Source organism: Xiphias gladius, chromosome 4 (genome assembly GCF_016859285.1).
Source record: "Xiphias gladius isolate SHS-SW01 ecotype Sanya breed wild chromosome 4, ASM1685928v1, whole genome shotgun sequence".
Lineage (NCBI taxonomy): Eukaryota > Metazoa > Chordata > Actinopteri > Istiophoriformes > Xiphiidae > Xiphias > Xiphias gladius.
In genome coordinates, this window is record NC_053403.1 from 11,491,786 (window position 1) to 11,512,111 (window position 20,326).

General features: G+C 41.9%; 1 protein-coding gene and 1 long non-coding RNA gene across 2 annotated transcripts in view; one reads left to right on the forward strand and one right to left on the reverse strand.

Annotated features, from left to right (window-relative positions):
* The window catches only part of grm1a (glutamate receptor, metabotropic 1a), a 28,198-nt gene extending 9,985 nt beyond the window's left edge, over window positions 1–18,213 (forward strand). Inside the window, exons 3-8 of the mRNA XM_040125777.1 lie at window positions 8,269–8,504; window positions 9,932–10,178; window positions 10,796–10,964; window positions 12,964–13,090; window positions 14,695–15,628; window positions 17,344–18,213. Of these exons, the coding sequence (XP_039981711.1) occupies window positions 8,269–8,504; window positions 9,932–10,178; window positions 10,796–10,964; window positions 12,964–13,090; window positions 14,695–15,628; window positions 17,344–18,127 (2,497 nt within the window). The 3' untranslated portion in view covers window positions 18,128–18,213. The remainder of the gene's footprint in view (window positions 1–8,268; window positions 8,505–9,931; window positions 10,179–10,795; window positions 10,965–12,963; window positions 13,091–14,694; window positions 15,629–17,343) is intronic.
* On the reverse strand, window positions 9,858–20,295 carry LOC120789206. The gene is made up of 3 exons (XR_005707357.1): window positions 20,112–20,295; window positions 10,750–10,942; window positions 9,858–10,198 (listed from the first exon to the last, which is right to left on the reverse strand). It is a non-coding gene; the product is annotated as an uncharacterized LOC120789206 (long non-coding RNA).
* Window positions 20,296–20,326: the final 31 nt, after the last annotated feature.

The window sequence follows — 20,326 nt, forward strand, 5'->3', positions numbered from 1 at the left end:
GAATGCTATTATTACTAAACATCATTTGCATAAGCTGCTTTTCCACATGTAACGCTCTTTTCTGTCCCTGTGTTACCCTCACAGTTTTGGTGTGGGTCCCATTTTGAATGCTCGAATCTTGTTTTTATTTTATTCCTGACAAGATGGACACTGAGACGGGATTGTGGATGTTCCACCTCTGTAATACCTTGGCACTAGTCATTAGCCGGTCAGGACTGTGTCTTTTGAGACTGCGCTGAGGTGCAAAGAAGAACTGTGAACCCTTATTCTGTGTGTCACATGCATTTCTGCATTTGGCAGTCCTATTCGATTTTCTGTAACGAGGGGAGTCAGGTTTCCTCTGAGCTTGAATAAATGAAACGTTTAGGGCACCAGAGATAGAGATAGAGAGAGAGAGAGAGAGAGAGAGAGAGAGAGAGAGAGAGAGATGTGGTGCAACACATTTAGCTGCATCTGGAAGGCTCTCATCTCCTCCCCATCTCAGGATGGAGAGCACGGAGGATATGGAATTCTGCCTGTTGACTTCTTCTTGCGAGTAATTTGGCAAATAGCGGGGCATGAACCAAAAGAGACCTTGTCTCTGGCCACAGCTCTGGCAAAAGCACCAAAATAAATGGGTATCTACTTCATCCAGAATTGTATATGTTCAAGAGGTTAAGAGTGAATTTTTCTTTTTGGCTTTAGTGCAAGTCATCCTTCCTGAATCACGTGTTTAAAATATATTCCGATTTATGAAAACCATTTGAATAACAAGATCAAGGAAATCTAAGACTGCAGATAAATGATTTCTGTTCAGTTACTTGATGGAAATTTTTGTTCTAAGATAAAATAAACGGTTTACCCTCCTCCTGTCAAGCAGAGGGGATTACAGCCTTTCTGCTTCACACGCTGAAGGACTGCGTTTAGACTAAAATCGCAAGAAAACTTTTTTCCAGATCGCGCATAATTCCCCTATTCCCTTTTCAGTATTATCTTGAGATGTGTGCAGCATGATACTCGCGACTGACAACATGCTGAACACTCATGCCTGGCTCACTGTCCAGAAACATCTTTCTGTCGTTAGGCTCTCAGCTAGAGCACAATGGCTACCGATACATTAGTTATGAATGTAAGTACTCAAGAGAGGGGGAGAGAAAGTGTGGAGGGCAGCGGAGGGGTGGGTGGGTCCTGAAACAGAAGAGAAGTGATGTCGAGCACTGAGCCTCCATCTTCACTTTATTCTCTCTGTGCAACATGATTCTGTCATCATGACCCTCTGCACTAACGCAATCTACATGGGAGTTTAGTGCGAGTTCACTGGGGCAAGTCATGCAGGAATCAAGCCCAGAATCCGTTTTGTAAGCAGGTCTGGATTTACTTGACTAAAAGGCCTGTGATCGTCACACTGCAGATCTGTCATTCAGTCTGCCAGCCATCCAAACACAATAGCCCCTTCTCAGAAAATATGGCTGACATCTGAGAAATTTCCTCCCAGTAACAACAGTAACAAAGCTTGTAATTATAAGATAAGGACACGCTGTCGATGTTCATTCAGTAATGGAGCCCTGCTTCCATTACTCATATGCACATGTGGCTCGGGAAAGTATATTCAAGTTGAGTCAGGATCCATGATTGCATCTGTTTGTGTTCCACTAAGGGAAGGAGCACAATGAGCAGCATCTGAATATTTATAACACGCCTCTGATGTTAATTGGAAGCAGCCACACATTGTCAAGGACATCTCTCTGGTCCAATTGATGCCTTGTGTTCCCTTGTGCGAGGGGATGGGTGAATGACATTGGAGTGATCAAAAATAGCACGCTGGCTTTGCATCTGGACATAGTTGTCACATCATGATTTGCAGAAGCTGAAATGCTTTCTTGTACAGACAGCTAACGCTGGACCAAAGTCTATAGATATAACATGTATGTACAAAGAGAACAGCGAATGGAGGCGCACCACAAATCAGTCAGGATCTGCCACTGTAATGTTAAATCAACTGGTTAAAAGAAAATTCATCAGCAATGATTTAAATAAGCAGTTAATCGTTTACTCATTTTAAATGCAAAAATCCCAACATTCTCTGCTTTCAGCCTCTAAAATGTGAGGATTTGTGGCTTTTTCCTGTTTTATATCACTGTAAATTAACCAACTTTAGGTTTTGGACGTTTGGTCGGACATAATAGGCAGTTTGAAGAGATCATCTTGTGGTCTGAGTAACTGTGATGTAACATTTTTCACAATTTAAACCAAAGGAGGGGAATAGTGTGCACATCCAACCCCTGTTGGGCACAGCAGCATACAAGGGAAAAGGAGAGGCAATCCGCACACTGAATTTTGAACACTCCCAAAAATTTAATGATGCATAGTTTCGACCTACAGGGTCTTTGTCAAGTAAATATACCAAGACCTACCAACCTGGTCCCTCTTGGATTTGTTTCTTCTCATGTACAATTACAGCATTTTACACAGAGCATTGCAAAAATGTAAAAATGCAGGATGCAGTATGTGGTTTCTTTTATGTGTATAGTAAATGATGAATAAGTAAGCAGTAGGCATGATGAATAAGTAAAAGCAGCCTGGATGGGCTTTTAAAGGCTCCCAGGCTCACCCAGGGCCCTCTGTGCCACCTCAAGAGAGTCCCGCTGCTGCTGGCATGTAGCTAACAAGCCGCCATCACTCCTGTTTTAACTCCACAGTCACAGAAAATAAGAGAAATGAAGGATAGTGGGAGACTATGGCGAGGGAGAGATAGAGGCAGAGAGGGGAGAGAGAATTGCAGTTCTTCTGCAGTTTCTGGGGCATATGAAGAACGAATGTGGAGTAGCTTCGCAAAGTTACAAAATAGAAATGATGGTTTCTGTAAAAAATATCCAGTATATATCTATAGCTGTGGGAAAATAAATGCACAGCTGAGATTATTTCCTCTCGCTCATCTTAACACATTGTTCTAACCAAACTAAAGGCCATACTTATGACCCATGCATGTGCACACAAGCTCACTAAATTTAGGAAAGAGCCCAGTGGGTTTAATTGCAATTCGCAAAATGTGATGCTGACACCAACCTGCATGCAAGCAGTGGCCGCAAATCGCTTCTGTGAAACAGGCCCCATGGATCTCAATGCATTTGATCAAAAGATTATTGTAACAATATCCATTTTGTCTAATTCATAGTGTTAAAAACATCCCGTTCCTTTCCATGCAAATGAGCACAGTTGGAAGTGGCGTCGATGAAGGGTTTGAGCTCATCTGTAGGGGCTGTGGGGGTATGTCAGACAGAAAAGTGGGGAACCACTGAAAGAGACTAAACTACTACTCAACAGAATATAAAGTAGGAAGAAAATGCTCCACCTAGCCCAGCCACATCATTAAAATGCTTCTTACACATGAATGCCCCAGTAATAATAATATAACTCTGGAAGGGGCTATTCTGTATTATGAGTACCTAAACTTTGGATAATTTCGTACATTTTCTTGCCGATACTTATGTACTGATTGCTGTCAGAATACTCTGAGAACGTCTTCCACCGCTGAAAAAGAGATTGGTGGACCATGACCAAAAAGTTACAATAGAGGTTAAAAAAAAAAAGTGTGCGTCTGTGTTTTACATTAAGATCAAAGATTTAATGCATGATTGCACTTTTAAAAATACCATAATTACTTTAATCAGACCAACTGATATTCTAGTGGTTTGTGAGTGACCGACAAATTAAAAGTTTTTCTATTAACTACCTGAACTTTTATTTTAACACTTGAATAGAGCAATTAGGAAACTCTCGACTCCCCTATCCTCGCTTCCTCTTTTTAAAGTAACTCTTCCCATTCACCCTCCAGGGGAAACAGCGCATGTGATTAAATTTCCGCCCTGCCAATTAATTCATGGCTTCATAAATATACAAATGTGCTATCAAACTGGAACTAGATCATCCGGGAGAGTCGGGGGAGCTCTCAGTCTATTCACTGTTGTATGCTACTCTATAAAATATCCAGCTGATGGCACGCTGCAGTCCTCTAAACAATGCCACACATCATCAAGTCTCAGTAAATCATTGAGATACACACGCCCTATTATCAAGCATAGGGCTTCAAAGGAATAGCAGGCTGCTAACTTTACTTGCATAGATAAGTACTGACTTAAATGGTTCATGAAATGTATTTGGAAAGTTGAGGCGAAAAGAGAAAAGAAATTTAATTTATACTGTCCATTTTTGCCTCAGTCTTCTGGGCTTTACTTGTTTGGTTCCAGTGTGCCCTAAATCAAATTGTGACTACATCTTTGGGTGTGCGAAAGATGCACTCACCGCTCTACAGCGTTCCCATATTACCCCCCCCAGTGCTGACTTTGCTACATTCAAGATTGAATTCAAAATCCTTTCAATTACTTTCAGGGTCTTACACAATTTCTATAGGTCCACTAGGCTTCTCAGGTCATCAGAACATCCTTGGGCCTGTTTCACAACAGTGATTTGTGAAAACTGATTACATGCAGATGGCGAATGGTTGCAGTGTCACATATCACATATGACTGTTGCTTGCAAGTTACAGATGCATTTAGTAGGAACTACAGTGAGTACTTACGTACTTATTGTAGGACACTACAGTGGTAGGTAGGTGCTCATTGTAGGAACTAAAGTGTCTAAAGTCACTTGGACACCGGACATTGAGGTTAGACTCCTACCAACAACAAAAGTGAGTTTCTTTAAACCATGACCACAATTCTTCATATTCACACCTGCTGGCTTTCTCGTCTTCAGTACGACAACTGCAGAACTAATAACATACTTGAACAGCGTTGGCTTGTTAATCTGCTTATACAGGTGTTCCTCCAGTATATCTGACTCTGGTTATGTAATAATGGGCTTTCCAATATGCGGCGTGAAGCTGCGGAACATTGAGGTGCCGTTAAATTAGATTTTGACCCATTAGGTGTCCCACTGGTGGCCTGAGAGTTTTGATGAGCTGTTTGGAGTTCTGCCAGACAGCACGATCCTGAGAGAGGAGGGCGAGAAGAGGGAATGTCATTTGACTTCATCACAAACTCCACTGTGAGAAACAGTGTAGCGTGTCTTCAATGCCTCGTGCATTATTAATGTAGAGTGTTGAACTTCTCCCCCCCTCCCTCTCCTTCTCTCTCTCTCGCTCTCTCTCTTTATCTAAAAACCAATCTGTTTTCCACTATTCTGTTATAACAAGTATGTTCAACAATGAATTGTATTGAACAGACACCATTAAATGCAGTTATCCTGTCGGGTAAGTCGCCTTTACGATAAACACTCGGAACACACACACACAGACACACAGACACACAAATGTCTAAGTGGGTGTGTTTGTCTTTGTGTCTCTATCTGTACTGTATACACTGAAAGAGAGAGGAGGGGACAGAGACAGTATTCACTGGGAGTGAATGAACAAAATGTGACTGTGGCCGATGAAGTTCACGTGTTTCTGACTCTAAACTCAATTAGGAGAGTGAAAACGAAGAGCCAGCTGAACTGTTCTTTATAAAAATACAGCAAAAACATCTTTACAGAAGTAACAGGCAGATATGCCTACCCAGGGAATAAGACGTATATATTATGTTGTGATCTTAGAGGACCACTCTGCTGGAATTGTGTCATCTAACCATTACCCAACACTGTTTCTGTCTTTAACAGTATTTGTTGCATATACTAGGAGTATACATGTATACATTCATTACTAGTCATTTAAAAAACATTTATCATCAAATTTTTTTTCCGCATCCATTAGACTAAAAACACCTTTGTTTGACTTTATGCTTTTACTGTATTACAATACTTCAGTAATAGCCCTACAGATCTGCACAGATATCACGTTTCCTATTCATAAACATCTGCCATCCATTGACATTAGCCAACAGTATATAAATAAATACATATTTGTGGGAAAACACTCAATATTGGGGTTATTTTTCTTTTCATTTTTTAAATATAATTTGAGGTATAAGGCTGGTGATAATATATATTTTGTTATTGTCAATAAATCCCACAAAAAAGCCAAAACTAACAACTGATACAGCTCAGTGCTACAAAGCTCCTTTGTTGTCCAAAAACTATTAAAAAAAACACACCAGTGATACAACCTTTGCACTGGCCGACATGATCCTCCATTATGATGAATATGGGTTTATTTTGAGTCAATCCCTCATACATCTTCCTGGTCCGGTAAATTACTAATCACTGCACCAAATGTGTATTCATCCACAGCGCAAAATAGTTCCCAACAAATTCAATATTTGCTTCCGTTTGAGTAACATTTGCTTAGAACTACAGTGCACAGCTGTTTTAGGAAGTGACTCAGCCTTTTTCAGAAATGAAAAATGAAATTGTATGTTTGTGACCTGTTTTTTTTAAGATGGACATACCGTAGAGTACATGCAGTAGGAACCAGTAATTTAGTGCTGGTTGTGATATTTTCATGGGATTTGTTGACATTAAATTTCTAACTATCAAGGTGTCTTTTTTTGAAACTGGTAAGTGAGCTGATTACGGTGTATTTTTTTTTTTTTTTTTTTTTTTTTTAGGTACAGTGAGCAGTTTTCTTTCCTTTAGAAATGTGATTACTGGTACGGAGCCGACAGAATCAGAGAGAAAGAAGTCAGGGTCAGCCCGAGACACCTTAACAACTTCTTGATTTCATCGGATCTATTTACAGGAAATATCCACCCTGTCTGTCTGCTGCTGACCAGAATATGTAGGAATCTATAAGGCTTTTATGTTGAGGACACCTATACTACCTCACTGGTTTTATAGTGTCCTCCTTACATTCTAACAAATTTGGTGCAATTTCCCTTTCTTCTTGACTGACGGTAATTGTGGACATAAAGGTCAAAGACTTTGACCTGCACACACGCGCACACAGACACACACGCGTCCTTATCCATCACCCAGAACACCCCATGTGTGCAAGGTAATTGGTTCCATGGAGAGTCATACATAATTGGTGTGTAGCTGTCAACGGCACAGGTATTTCAAGGCAGTAGCCCACAGACCAAATTAAAGTCAAGAGAGACAGTGAGTAAAATACAGCCGGAAACCCTCAATGGCTCAGATTTAGAGAAAGTGCAGAGCTCAGAGCAGTGCTGTTTATCTGTTAATTTGTTTTTCAGTGTCTCCTTCACTGGTGTTTTCCATTTCTCTGAGAGCCCACTGGGCAGCTGCGTGTCCAAATTAGCTTGGAAGGGTAGAGATTCTCGCACGGAAGGTTACACAAGCAAACAAACAAGCAAGCTCAGGGGGTTGTGTAAAGCCTACAATTACAGTTCAGGCACTATTGTTGAGATTTCCATCCTCCCGAATTGACAATCACTGCAGTGGACTTGAGATAAGCCTCCAACCAGTGCTGCCATGCTAATTTAACATCGTGCAAGAGTGGAGGCTGCAGTCTACCAAGTTGTAGTGGAATCTAATTATTTAAATGAAAACAACACGACCTAGAGTTTGGGCTTGTGCTCTGATTTTATTCTGTTGTCATGTTTTGCTTCTGTTTGATGGGAACCTATCCATTAGTCTCCCTCTGAACACAAACAAACAAACCATGAGATTCAGACCACAGCTGCACTAATTCAGTTTTCCCCTTTACTCTGACTACTGCCTATGTTTGATGCTCTGTATCTCTAAATGGCTTTTGCCTTGTTCTGTTTTCATCCTGTACTTCCTCTATAATCCAGCTGCTCCTTTAAAGCTGGATATTACAAATCGCTAATTCGAATCATTCAGTTAATTTCAAATATTTGTAGTCATTGACAATGTAGTTTGTTCATTTTTTTTTATCTAAGCTAAGCAATCAAATCATCATCTCCATATCATCGGAGTGCATTTCACTACATCGATCGGTTACACATCACTGCTCATACAGCCGTGACGTTGAGCCAGTTCTGACTTCCTTCTGTTCATTATAAAAGTTCGGCCGGTTGCTGGTACAAGCTGTTACATTAATTTCAGTACAAAACTAGGCCTCTGTAAACTCTGTGCGTAAGGTTAATAGCTCAGCAGGTGACCATTTGCAACAGAGTTATCACATCATGATCATTTCTGTGGATTTCTTTGGTCTTTTAATAAACTTTTAACAAGGATCTACTACCAGTAGTTAAAGGTAAATTATAATATACAATAATCAAATATAAAAGACTCATGAAATTGACAAGTATAGAGTATCATCACTATGTGGCAGTTCCTCTCACTCTAAATTATGACAATGTTTTATTCTCACTCAAAACCCCCCGCGATCCTTACATTACAGCCCCTTCCTCTTCTCTCTCGCTCCTGCAGTGATGGATGGGCAGACCGTTACGAGGTTGTGGAGGGTTATGAGCAAGAAGCAGAGGGGGGAATCACTATGAAGCTGCAGTCAGAGGTGGTCAAGTCCTTTGATGAGTACTACCTGAAGCTGCGTCTGGACACCAACACCAGGAACCCCTGGTTCCCCGAGTTCTGGCAGTACCGTTTCCAGTGCCGCCTGCCGGGTCATCCACAGGAGAAGAAGAACTACAAGAAAGTCTGCTCCGGTGGGTGACAACAGGGAAATTCATATTTTTGTTGTTTGTTAGTAAGAGGCAATTTTTGTAACAAATGAATAGGCAAACTGGTTTTTTTTTTCATGTAGTGCTCTCAGGCATTGACCTCTATTCTTTCATTCAGCTGTCAGTTAGAGCAGATAGTTAAATTTGACCTGATTGCAGGACTGAATAATAATACAACCTGTATTTTCTTTCTGTTTTCCTCCCTGAATATTTTCCCCCTTTGCTCTCAAAAAGGTGATCATGGTAAATGGAGTTCTTGACTTGCTTAAATCACGATTCAAAAATTACTCACAATAAATCCAATCAAAAATAAAAAAGTAATCAAATGAACACTGAAATCAAAATAACATTAAAATAATTTGCTCAGCATGCTTTTAATCAAATTATAAATAAAATCAATAAGTGGTTTGTGATGACTGTTGCTATCACAGTCATAGTTCCTTTTGTACTTTCTTTGTATCACACTTTTACATACCTCTTTTATTCCAAAGACCTTCAAGGTGGTAAGTGCATTTTTCTAGCCACTACTATAGTGATGATTTTATCAGAATTGCACCTGCACTCTGTAAGCACCTCACTCCCCCAAGACAGGAGGAGTTTGACTGATGCTTTGCTAAATACAACACATCTATCTAATGTCTTAAAACTGTGATTTAGTCAAATAGGGAGATGTCTTCATCCTGGCAATCTCAGGCTCTCAGTCGGAGTGAGGATTGCATCAGTCAAACTCTGATATGGAACACTGGGCTTGTCTATAATGTATGAGGAATAAAAAGAAAATGGCCTTGCAATTTGAAAAACTGCACAAAGGAATGGCTCACTAAGCACACACTGTTCACCCAAACAGGTGGAACACCTGAAAAAGATGTTGATCTCTATTGAGATAAATCACACCCTTTGTTTTCTGGACGTTTATGCCTGTTGATGTCATAGACAAAAAAAAAAAAAATCAATATTTTAAATTCACTGTCTAAGGGAAAGAGAAATGTAAATTCATTCTTAAGACATTGGAAGAAGTACCCAAGGATCCATATACATGGATCCAAAAAATTGCAGATATTATTTAAAATTTTCCATCCTCCAAAACACTGTGTTTGACTGTGGGAAAGTGCCCTTAGATGGCTGATGGTGAAGTACAACTTGGCATACACAGTCTTGGGATTTTCCCAGACAACAGTTGTTCTCCATGTTTCCTTTTGAGCTTTGGACATCTTGTTGTGATTCCCTTGTATGCTAATATGTTTTGCTGCAAAAGAGGATTCTGTTTTGCATTAAATTTTCCAGAAACAACAGATTTTTTTTTGCAGCACAATATTTCTTATGCCTTTATTCCCACAGTGTAACTGCTCCTTGAATACAACACAAAACACCAGACAAACCGTTTGATGCCCTCTTCTTTTCCTCTCTCACAGGAAATGAAAGTCTGCATGAAAACTATGTTCAGGATAGTAAGATGGGCTTCGTCATCAATGCCATCTATGCCATGGCTCATGGCCTCCATGATATGCACAAGGAGTTGTGCCCCGGGCAGCCGGGGCTCTGTGAGGCCATGGACCCCATCGATGGCAGCAAGCTTCTGGACTACCTCTTAAAGACGTCCTTCAGAGGAGTGTCAGGGGAGGAGATTTATTTTGATGAAAACGGAGACACCCCAGGAAGGTAAGAAGATGAGGAGGGTGCTAAAGAATGTAGAAAAATATAGAGTTCATATCATCAACTTGGTTATAATCTGTGAATTTCTCTCTTCTCACACTCTCCTGCTCATTAGCACACTTGCACATGCACACATGTGCAAGGACCAATCTTGAGCAACAAAGGATGTAATTAGTTTGGACTGGAACAGATTCAGTGGAATGCCCGCCGTGGCAGCCACTTTCATCTCTCTTCAGTCCAACAGACAACATTTGACAGTCAGAAAACACAGCCATGTCACTCCTCCTTCAGCTAGAGGTCGGCTAGAGCACATCCTGGTTCAATGTAAAAATGAGGCCACAGAGTGCACTGGCACGAGCTCTTTGTGTCACACTAACAGGGCTGTAAGCTCTTTAAGTGACTTTGGATAAGAAAAAGAGTTTGCTAAACTGTGGAATCGTTATCATTAAATTACCTGTCACTCTCACCCTCTCCTCTCCCTCAATATGTCCCTCTTCCTCGCTCTTATGTGATCTTTAACTCTACTCTGTTCTACTTTGTCCCACATCTTATCTCGTTTTTTTCCTTTCTCACTGACTTTCCGCTCATTATGGTCCTCCGTCTCTCTCCCTCTGCCCATCCAGGTACGACATCATGAACCTACAGAGTGTAGGTGATGGTCGCTATGACTACATAAATGTGGGCTCCTGGCATGAGGGCATCTTGAGCATCGATGACAACAAGCTGTGGATGAACAGCAGCGACATGGTCCGCTCAGTCTGCAGTGAGCCCTGCTCCAAAGGACAGATAAAGGTGGGAATTCAGTTCCTCCTTAGAACAAATTCTTCAGTGTTAAATTAACTCTGCCACTGAAGTCCAAAAAATCAATTGTCATTAACAGCGGAGAATTTGCTGTGTGACTCTGGAGGAATTGGCCAACACTATTTAGAGGTGTTAATCGAATGCTGCGCCAGTGTTTATATAAGTAAATACCAAGAGAGCTTATTTAAACACTGATTCTGCTAGCTAATTTTTACTGAAACAAGTACATGAATTTGGCCAGACACGTACAACAAGGTTCACAAAGAACTTGTTCTTTGTCAATTCCAAGAATTCCACTGCAAGAGGATTATTTTTGTCCTTGTTGAAGAATGTCCTTTCCAGGTTTTTAGAGAGAGTCTACAGCTACACTACACAGCAGTGCTTTGAGCTAAATGCTAATTACAGCATGCTCACATTTATTTAAACCTTATTTAACCAGGCAGTCTTGTGGAGACTGCTCATGTGCTAAGATGCTGATATTTAGCAGGTGATTTCTACCATGGTCATCATCTTACTATAGTGTGCTAGCATGCTAAAATTTGCTCGTTAGAACTAAACACGAAGCAAAGCCGAGACTGATGGGAATGTCATTAAACATGAGTGTGTATACCAAATTTCACAAAAATTTCACAAACAAACAAAAATGGCAACCAGATAAAGAGATAAAGTCAGGGCATTGGTCGTTAATTTTCTGGGAACCATCATGTCGGTTCATAATTTTTCTGCTAATCCATTCACCAGCTGGTAGCGACAAAAAGTCAGGGGATCAGTAAACTCTTTAGGATTCGTGGATATCTGAACCAGATTTAATGACAATCCAATAGTTGTCAAGACATTTCACGAATTACCAAAAATGTCATTCTCACGGTGGTGCTAGACAAAAAGTCAGTGAATCCCCAAAGTCATTTGGATTCAGTCCCTGGGGACCACGAATGTCTACATTTCAGGACAATTCATCCAATAGCTGTTGAGATATTTCAGCTTGCACCGAAGTGGCGGACCAACTGACCCACTACATCTATGAATTCAGGCTGCTAGTGTGGCTAAAAATAAGCCCAGAGATTTCAATCAGTTAAGACAGATGGTATTTCCCCTGTGCTCTTAAATAACTGTCTTTTCTCATAACTGTGTCACCACTTTTGACGCTATTTGCAGTTCTTGCAATTAATCTTGATTTTTTGTATTTGTTCTCTTTGGTAATCATCCAACGCATCCTTAGCTGGCAAGTGAACTTTCAGGATGCCCTACATTTTGGAACCTTGCCTCATCAATTAGATATTATGCAAAAATGCTTCATGGAGGAGAAAAGAATTCACGAGCACATTTTTGCTCAGCCTGCGACCCTCAAAGGATAAGCAGTATAGCTGATGGAGGGATGGATGTTTGCTCAGTCTTATTAAACATGATTGACAAAGGTTCTGAGTTTAAAAAAAAAAAGTTGTAGTTTTCAAAGTTACTTTTGAGATTTCAAGTCGAATCATTCTATGTTATATCACACACAAAGTTTATGTTACAAGTTGAACAAATGAATTCCTGTTGCGTTCACCCTACCTGGCTGAGGAGAAGACCAGTTTGAGACAGCAAATGATCAAATCTGGTATTGAGCCCAGCCTGTAGAAATTCCCTGATTTGCTTCATCTGGGGCCGATCGTTTTCAGTCTAGCTATACACTAAGTCACCCTGAGGGAGGGTGCATTTTCTCTCCTGCCTGCTCACGCTTCCCCCTCTCTCTGCCCCACTTATCACCCTGTTTTACATATCACGGTGCTGGTAACGGCTTCTCTGCGAGCATAATGTAAACGCAGCTGGCCTTGTTTTATGAACAGTATGCTCCAACATATCCTCGCCTTTGATATCCCCTTGATGCTGATTACTTATTTTGGTTGCTTTGGGTGCAATGTGCTTCTCGTCATGGTTTGATCAGCGTTGTGACTGGTCACTAAGATGTCCGTGACCCCTCGTTGTTGATTTCCGGCCTCTCTGTGTGCAGGTGATTAGGAAGGGCGAGGTGAGCTGCTGTTGGATCTGCACCACGTGCAAGGACAATGAGTACGTCCAGGATGAGTTTACCTGCAAGGCATGTGAGCTGGGATGGTGGCCCGATGATGACCTGGCAGGTAGGAGAGAGAAAACCAATCTACTTATGCCTTCGTGAACAATGTTCATCCATCCCCTTCATTTTCTACCCCAGTGTGCCCACAATCTTATCATTACATTTATATCTTATTACACACTGAGACAGCGCAAACACTTTCTCTCTGACTGTTTTGTGCTCTCAAAAATCACCCTCCCCCCATCAGCCTCTTCACACTTCACACCCTGACACCTCCTTTTGCAGATGCTTTTCATCATCCAGGTCCTATGACCCTGCTCTTTTAGCTTTCTCCACCTCCACACTACTCTCTCAAAAGGGACACTGTTCACTTCCCTCCTCCCTACTCTTTGCCTTGTTGTGACCCAGTGGTTGTTTTGACAGCGATTTATAGAGTTGAGAGGAGCTCTCAGTTCCCAGGTGTAAAATCCTATTACTGCCATGATAGGCTTGGGGATACATTTCAGCAGTCTATCGAGGAAGAAATTCTCCCTTCATTCTCATTACATGTCCCTATCTGGAGACTACTAATAGAGAGAGTTGGTCCTATCCTATTCATAGAGCGAGATTGTACTGTCCATATGTTCACTCACATGCTCATTTAGGGCAAGATTTTTTTAAAAGCTTTTATTTTTTTTACCGTAATGTCAATATGCTGCTTAGAGTCAAATATAGATTTGCCCAAAGAAAGTGTACAACGGAAAATTAGCTTTGTTTCTGAATTATTCAAAGGACCTTTCAGAGCTTAGATATGACAGTATAAGCTTTCAGAGGAATAAGGGATTTGAGGATTGTGTGTAAGAACAGATACAGATAAGTGCATTTCATCTTTGCCACCCTTGCCCATTTGCATGCAGTGACGCTGATGCCTCAGTAAGCTAAGATGGGGGGGTGGTCAAAAGAAAACAGGCAACAGTTTGCGGCACTGTGCTTTGGACAGTTTCCCCTAAAGTATCCCTCAGTCTGCTTTTGCAGAAGTGCTTTTAAATAATACTAAGTGTAACTATTGGTTTACACTTCCATACTCACATTAGTACCTTTCGCGTGTTGTGTTGAAAATAACCAAGCTTCCTGAGTATTTTAGAATTTCAGATGTGTCATGATTTGACATATCTAGAGTAAATGTGCAGACCAGAAGTGGGTTACTGCATGCATAGCCTCGCCTGTGATGGCAATGACTGTAATGCTATTAGCAGCAGCATGTAATTTATGGAGTGTTAAGCTGGGGAAGTCTAAGGATGTCAGTTTTCTCCCATTAAGCTCTACAAACTTACTCTGCATGTTTAGATGACAAGTATGCAACTAGTGCATCATGAGTTGACACACATACCCATGTGTCTGCAAATACACGCAACATGAAAATGAGAGAGAAATCTGACAGGACTGGAGCTTTGGGGTGTGTATGATGATGCAAATTAGTTCCTGAGCAATTTTAGGAAATCTTGGAAGACTATGATCTCTGCTACAAACCTTTCCCTTGTGTCTCCAAATCTGTGCTGCTTTCCTCTTTCCCCACCTCCCTGCTGTCTGCTCATTGGTTCTTTTCTCGGTTCTAATGTACCTTTCATTCACAAAAATGTGCCACAGCACCAACAAAAATTTACCTGATATCTGCTCTGCTGTTTCCAGGCTGTCAGCCCCTGCCTCTGAAGTATCTCGACTGGGCGGATGTGGAATCCATAGTCGCAGTGGTTTTCTCCTGCGTGGGCATCCTAATCACCTCCTTTGTCACTTTTGTCTTCATCCAGTACCGTGATACACCTGTGGTTAAGTCCTCCAGTAGGGAACTCTGTTATATCATCTTGGCAGGCATCTTCCTGGGCTACATCTGTCCATTCACATTAATCGCCCGTCCGACGGTGGCCTCCTGCTACTTGCAGCGGCTCCTGGTGGGCCTTTCATCTGCCATGTGCTATTCTGCTCTGGTGACCAAAACTAACCGCATTGCCCGCATTCTGGCTGGCAGCAAGAAGAAGATCTGCACCAGGAAGCCCCGTTTCATGAGCGCCTGGGCCCAGGTGATCATCGCCTTTATGTTGATCAGTGTGCAGCTAACTCTGGAGATCACGCTCATCATTCTGGAGCCTCCTGAGCCCATCAAGTCATACCCAAGCATACGTGAGGTCTACCTCATCTGTAATACCAGCAACTTAGGCATGGTGGCGCCACTGGGCTACAATGGCCTGCTGATCATGAGCTGCACCTACTATGCCTTCAAGACGCGGAACGTCCCAGCCAATTTTAATGAGGCTAAATACATTGCCTTTACAATGTACACTACCTGCATCATCTGGTTGGCCTTCGTGCCCATCTATTTTGGCTCCAACTACAAGATCATCACCACATCCTTCTCTGTCAGCCTAAGTGTAACAGTGGCACTAGGGTGCATGTTCACCCCCAAGATGTACATTATCATTGCCAAACCGGAGAGAAACGTCCGAAGCGCCTTCACCACATCTGACGTGGTGCGAATGCACGTTGGAGATGGCAAGTCCGCTCAATGCGGAAGCAACAGCTTCCTCAATATGTTCCGACGGAAGAAGCCCGGATCTGGCAATGCTAAGTGAGTGACCTTTTATGATTATCTTGCTAGTTTCTATTTTGTTTCTTGGGGTGACTGGCTGAAATGAGAGATGCCTAACCACTCAAATGGTGCTGTGAGCTGTCCGTAAATGGTCTATCAGTTATTTCCAAGTAACATGCAGTTGCTTATTTTTTAATGATATCACAAGAATACGTCAGTGTTTATTCATGATATTAACGGTTCAATTTTAACTTTCCATTACCCCAGTCTATATAAAACTTAAAAGATACATTGATTTAGAGAGACCGTAAGCAGTGAACACTGGTTTAATTGGCACATGCCCCTCCCCCTGAGAATGATATATCATCCATGAAAGTAAGATAAATTTAATAGAAAACTTGGTGCAGGACGTTCTGCTGTCTTTGATTCAAAGCTAATGGGCCATGCTAACACATTCGTGATTATTAAAGTATAGATTTTAACACATTTAAACTAGATTTAAGACCTGCATATAACTTTTTTGAGATCCGCAGCAGTGACACACGGACAGGTGTCTAAAGTAAGGAGTGGGGAAGAGTATGAGAGTAATCCCCGTATGTTTACGTGTTGTCTCTCATCCTTGCTGTGCAGCCTTTCTAATCTTCTAACCCCTGAACCTTCTAAACGGAGCAACATACTGTCTGCAGAGCGTGGAGGCTGGCAAATGTTTTGGCATGGGAGGTCATTCAACTCCTTTCCTGGAGAGCTGCACTGTCAGACACTGAAATATTTTATTGTGTACAACCAGGCGAGAAATCATAAACCAGCCAGATAATCATAAACTGATCATAAAAAAATCTTAAAGCTGAAATCCCTAATTTTCTGCACACTTTCAGCCTATGCAGGACTTGAAGTCCACAACAAAGAGGTTGGGCTGGGTGTGGAAGGTTTTTGTGGAAACCTTCTGTTTAATTTATTAAGCCATATCATTGAATTATGTTTGATTTTGATGAGTGAAATAAAGGAAAAGGTGTAGCAAGTAACCACTCTTAATTTGGTTGGCTCTCAGCTTGAGTTTGTTGAGTCGCTCTATATTCAACAAAAAGTATCTGATGAATTAAAGGTAAAACTTGCCTCTTTGATCTTGTAAGTCCTTGGCTGGCAATGGCAAAAAAAAAAAAGAAAGGTTTTTGACACTGCAGCCCTCTAAGAAGGAGATTTGCCACCCTGCTGCTTTTGGTTTATTCTGAATTAACCTCACATTTAACTTTCCTCAGCATGAACACCCCTCCCCTCCCCACCTCCCTAACTGATCACATTAGAGCCAGCCCTAGCTCAATCTGCACTAAACTCTGTCGTCTTCAGGCCAGTTCAGGCACCAACAGAAATACTTATTCCAAACGCATGCGTCCCATTGTAACTACATAAGTGAGTAGTTGAACAGGAGGAAATGGTGTGAATGGCTCCTGATTCTGCAAGCTAAATGTCTGAAGCAATTTCAAGATCATAATGCTGTCTGCAGCACATTATGAATCACGACGTCTGTGAAGGGCCACAGTTGATAAATGTGATGTTCTTCATAGCTCAGGAATGAACACCTTAGCAATGCTGCTAATTTCAAGTCTTACGGTTAAAAGTATTTTAACATGCATCAGAGATGTTGAAATGCTGCTACTCTCTTGTGTTATGTTGCTGCTATGTTCATGTTGTTTATCTGTCTCCACCCCCCCCCCGGTTTCCTGTGATAGTAACTTGGGTCTTTATCTCGTTCATAGTTCTAATGGCAAGTCTGTGTCATGGTCTGAATCAGGTGCAAGACACCCTCCGAGGGGGGGGAATGTGTGGCACAGACTGTCTGTGCATGTGAGGAAACAGGAAGCCGGCTTGAATCAGACGGCGGTCATCAGGCCCCTAACTAACACCCCCGACCCCCACAGTTGCGAGCCCTCCACCTGCGACCTTGGCACAGACCCGCATCTCCCCCAAGAACCGCCTGGCGCTAAGCCTCTGTACAACCTGGTGGAGGAGGACGACGAGGCCGACGTACAGTGCCCCCTCTGGACTCCGACTGGCTCTGGACAAGGGCTGGAGTCCGATTTAGATAAGCCGGCTTCCTACTTGCCCTCTCACTTGATGGGCTGCACTACAGAGCGCTTTCAGGGGGCTGTGGTGGACGCACACAGCCCCCATGTCTCGGCACTGAATGACCACACTGCCAGGGAGCCTTTGACCTTGACACCCTCTCAGCTTCCTTTGGCCCCACAAGTGGGGGCGTTTGAAGAGGAGGGGCCCGAGGACGAGGAACTTGACCTCTTACACAGCTACATTTATAATGCCAAGGATGAGGGAGAGGGGGAGTGCGAGGATTTAACTCAGAACAAGCCAACTCTGGAGGATTCCCTAGCACTATCTCCTCCCTCCCCCTTCAGAGACTCTGTTTGTTCGGGGGAGTCCGTGAGCGGCTCCCCCGTCATCGAGCCGATGCTCGGTAGACCCCCGAGCTCAGTCTACACCTCAAACATGCTCCAAGACTTCGCACACAGCTCCTCAACACTGTGAGAGCAAAAGGGGAGCTGACGCAGTGGCCGTCAGCACAATTGTACATCGCAGAGACATACATTTCCACATACAGGTGCACAGACACACACACAAACATACACAGATACATAGATTATTTACCTTTTGAAGTTTTTAACACATATTTTTTGCTCTGTCTTTTGCTTGCTTGTATTTACTACTCTTCTTTTTATCAGTAAGGGGATAATCCAAACTGTACGTAGAAAAAGACCAGGAATCACCCACGAGTGCTTACGTTACCGAAGGGCCGTCGGTGCACAACGCCTTTCTGCCAAAATGTAAAACCAGGAACAGTGCCAAAACTAGTCAGCTCTGGTGCCAAAATTTTCACAAAATTAAGCAACACTGAGAATCATAATAATAGACGTAGCCGGGACTTTCCTAGTGGCGGTGCAATTAAATGGTCTACAACGAACAAATGTTAAGAAAAGCCCACTTTTGTATACACATGTGCACACGCGCAATGTAGACCAACTGGCTCTAAGGACTACAGTAGCTCAAGTGCATTCCGTGCCAGTTTTGATTAGCTCTGCTCCTCTCTGTTCATGTGTGTAGCAGTCGCAGCTGCATCACAAAAAAAAAAAAAAAAAAAAACTATTTGCTCTCCGCCTTTTTCTCAGTAATTAATTTCACCCCAGCTTCCTCTCATCAGACCTCACCTGCAATTTAAATATTACAAAGAGGTAGATTAACAAGAAGAGCGCGGTACAGCTGGTTGAATATTACTTCTATGTGTTGCGCGGCGTGCTCGACACCACCAAAATATTACTACTGAACTGAAGTTCTGCTGAAGACTTGCGCTGTATGATATGTGATATGGATATAATGTGCCAGTCAAAAATGTCATCAACGTACAACCCTGCTTTCAATTTTTACGAAGTAGCTGATACAGGTTAGCGTGATTGTAGATGATGGCAGTGTTGTTTATTCAGTTTACACTTAATCATAAACCTGGGGACAAGTTTTATGAGCATGGGATGTGATGAAAAGTGAATTTGCTATGTCATTGTAATGCAAAACACAGTACTTGTACGAGTTCTCAAAGTTTGTAATACTGTTAAGCCATCTCTTGTTTTTCACACAGGTGGTATGTTTGTAATACTGATAAATGTTTCTATATTTAGAATGTCAACTGAAAAAAAAAGTTTATACATTTTGAAACTGTCCTCAGATACTTGTCAAGGAGCAGTGTGTTTGGTTTTCGGGTAACTTTAAATCTAACTTGAGTCGACCGTTTCCTCTTGAAAATATTCACTTGTAAAAGTAACCGATGATTAGTGGCTTCTTGTAATGACATTATACATGTTTCAGTTTTGCTTAAATCTCGCATTATAAACTTAAGTAGTTTACTTGAGGTTAAGTTTCTTCGTTCTTTATCTATAAGAATGCAAATTATTTCAGAGTAAAAGACTATACGGTGCATAGTGCAATTGTATTGTATTTCCAAATGTTTTTAGTCTATTATATTGTAAGTTGTTAACAGATTTTAACCAATGTAAGATATATGAGGGTGCCACCTGTTTAACACTGTCAAATCTAGTATGAGATAGGCCTTTATGTTTTGGGCAAGCTGAACCATGCTGTAAAATAAAATACTATTTATATTAAGAAGACTGATTACTGCCTACAGTAGCCTGAAAACCGGTCGAGTCGTTAGGTCGGATAGCAAAAGTCCTCACACCTGCTAAGCTTGATCGACGTCGACCTCGATCAGTGTTTTCCAAAATAAGAGTGTGGAGGCCATTTGGGGTCCTGAAGCAAAATGCGAAAAGTTTAAAATCACTTCTCGCCCACGTTAGATTCTTGTTTCTTTATTCAAAAAAAAAAATCCTGTCTGAGGTAAAAAAAAAAAATGACAGTCTGTTTGTTTGATTAGTTGATGGTCGCGACACTGAATATGAAGAAGTCTGGGAGTTTGAATGGGGGAACAACACATCACCACGTAAATACCAAAAGCTCACCGTACCCGCACCAGAAGGAGGAAGCTCGGACCCATTTCGGTTTTCCCTGACATTTCCGGGTCCTGTGACTTATCAGGTGGTTTTCTGAGCGGCAGCAGGAGGAGGAGGAGGAGGAGGAGGAGGAGGAATTAGAAAAGAGGGGAGACAAATGTAATTTCTGTTCCATCTGGCCCTCGGCTCCCCGACCAGCCCAGTCCACGCAGCGGCGCCTCGCAGGAAG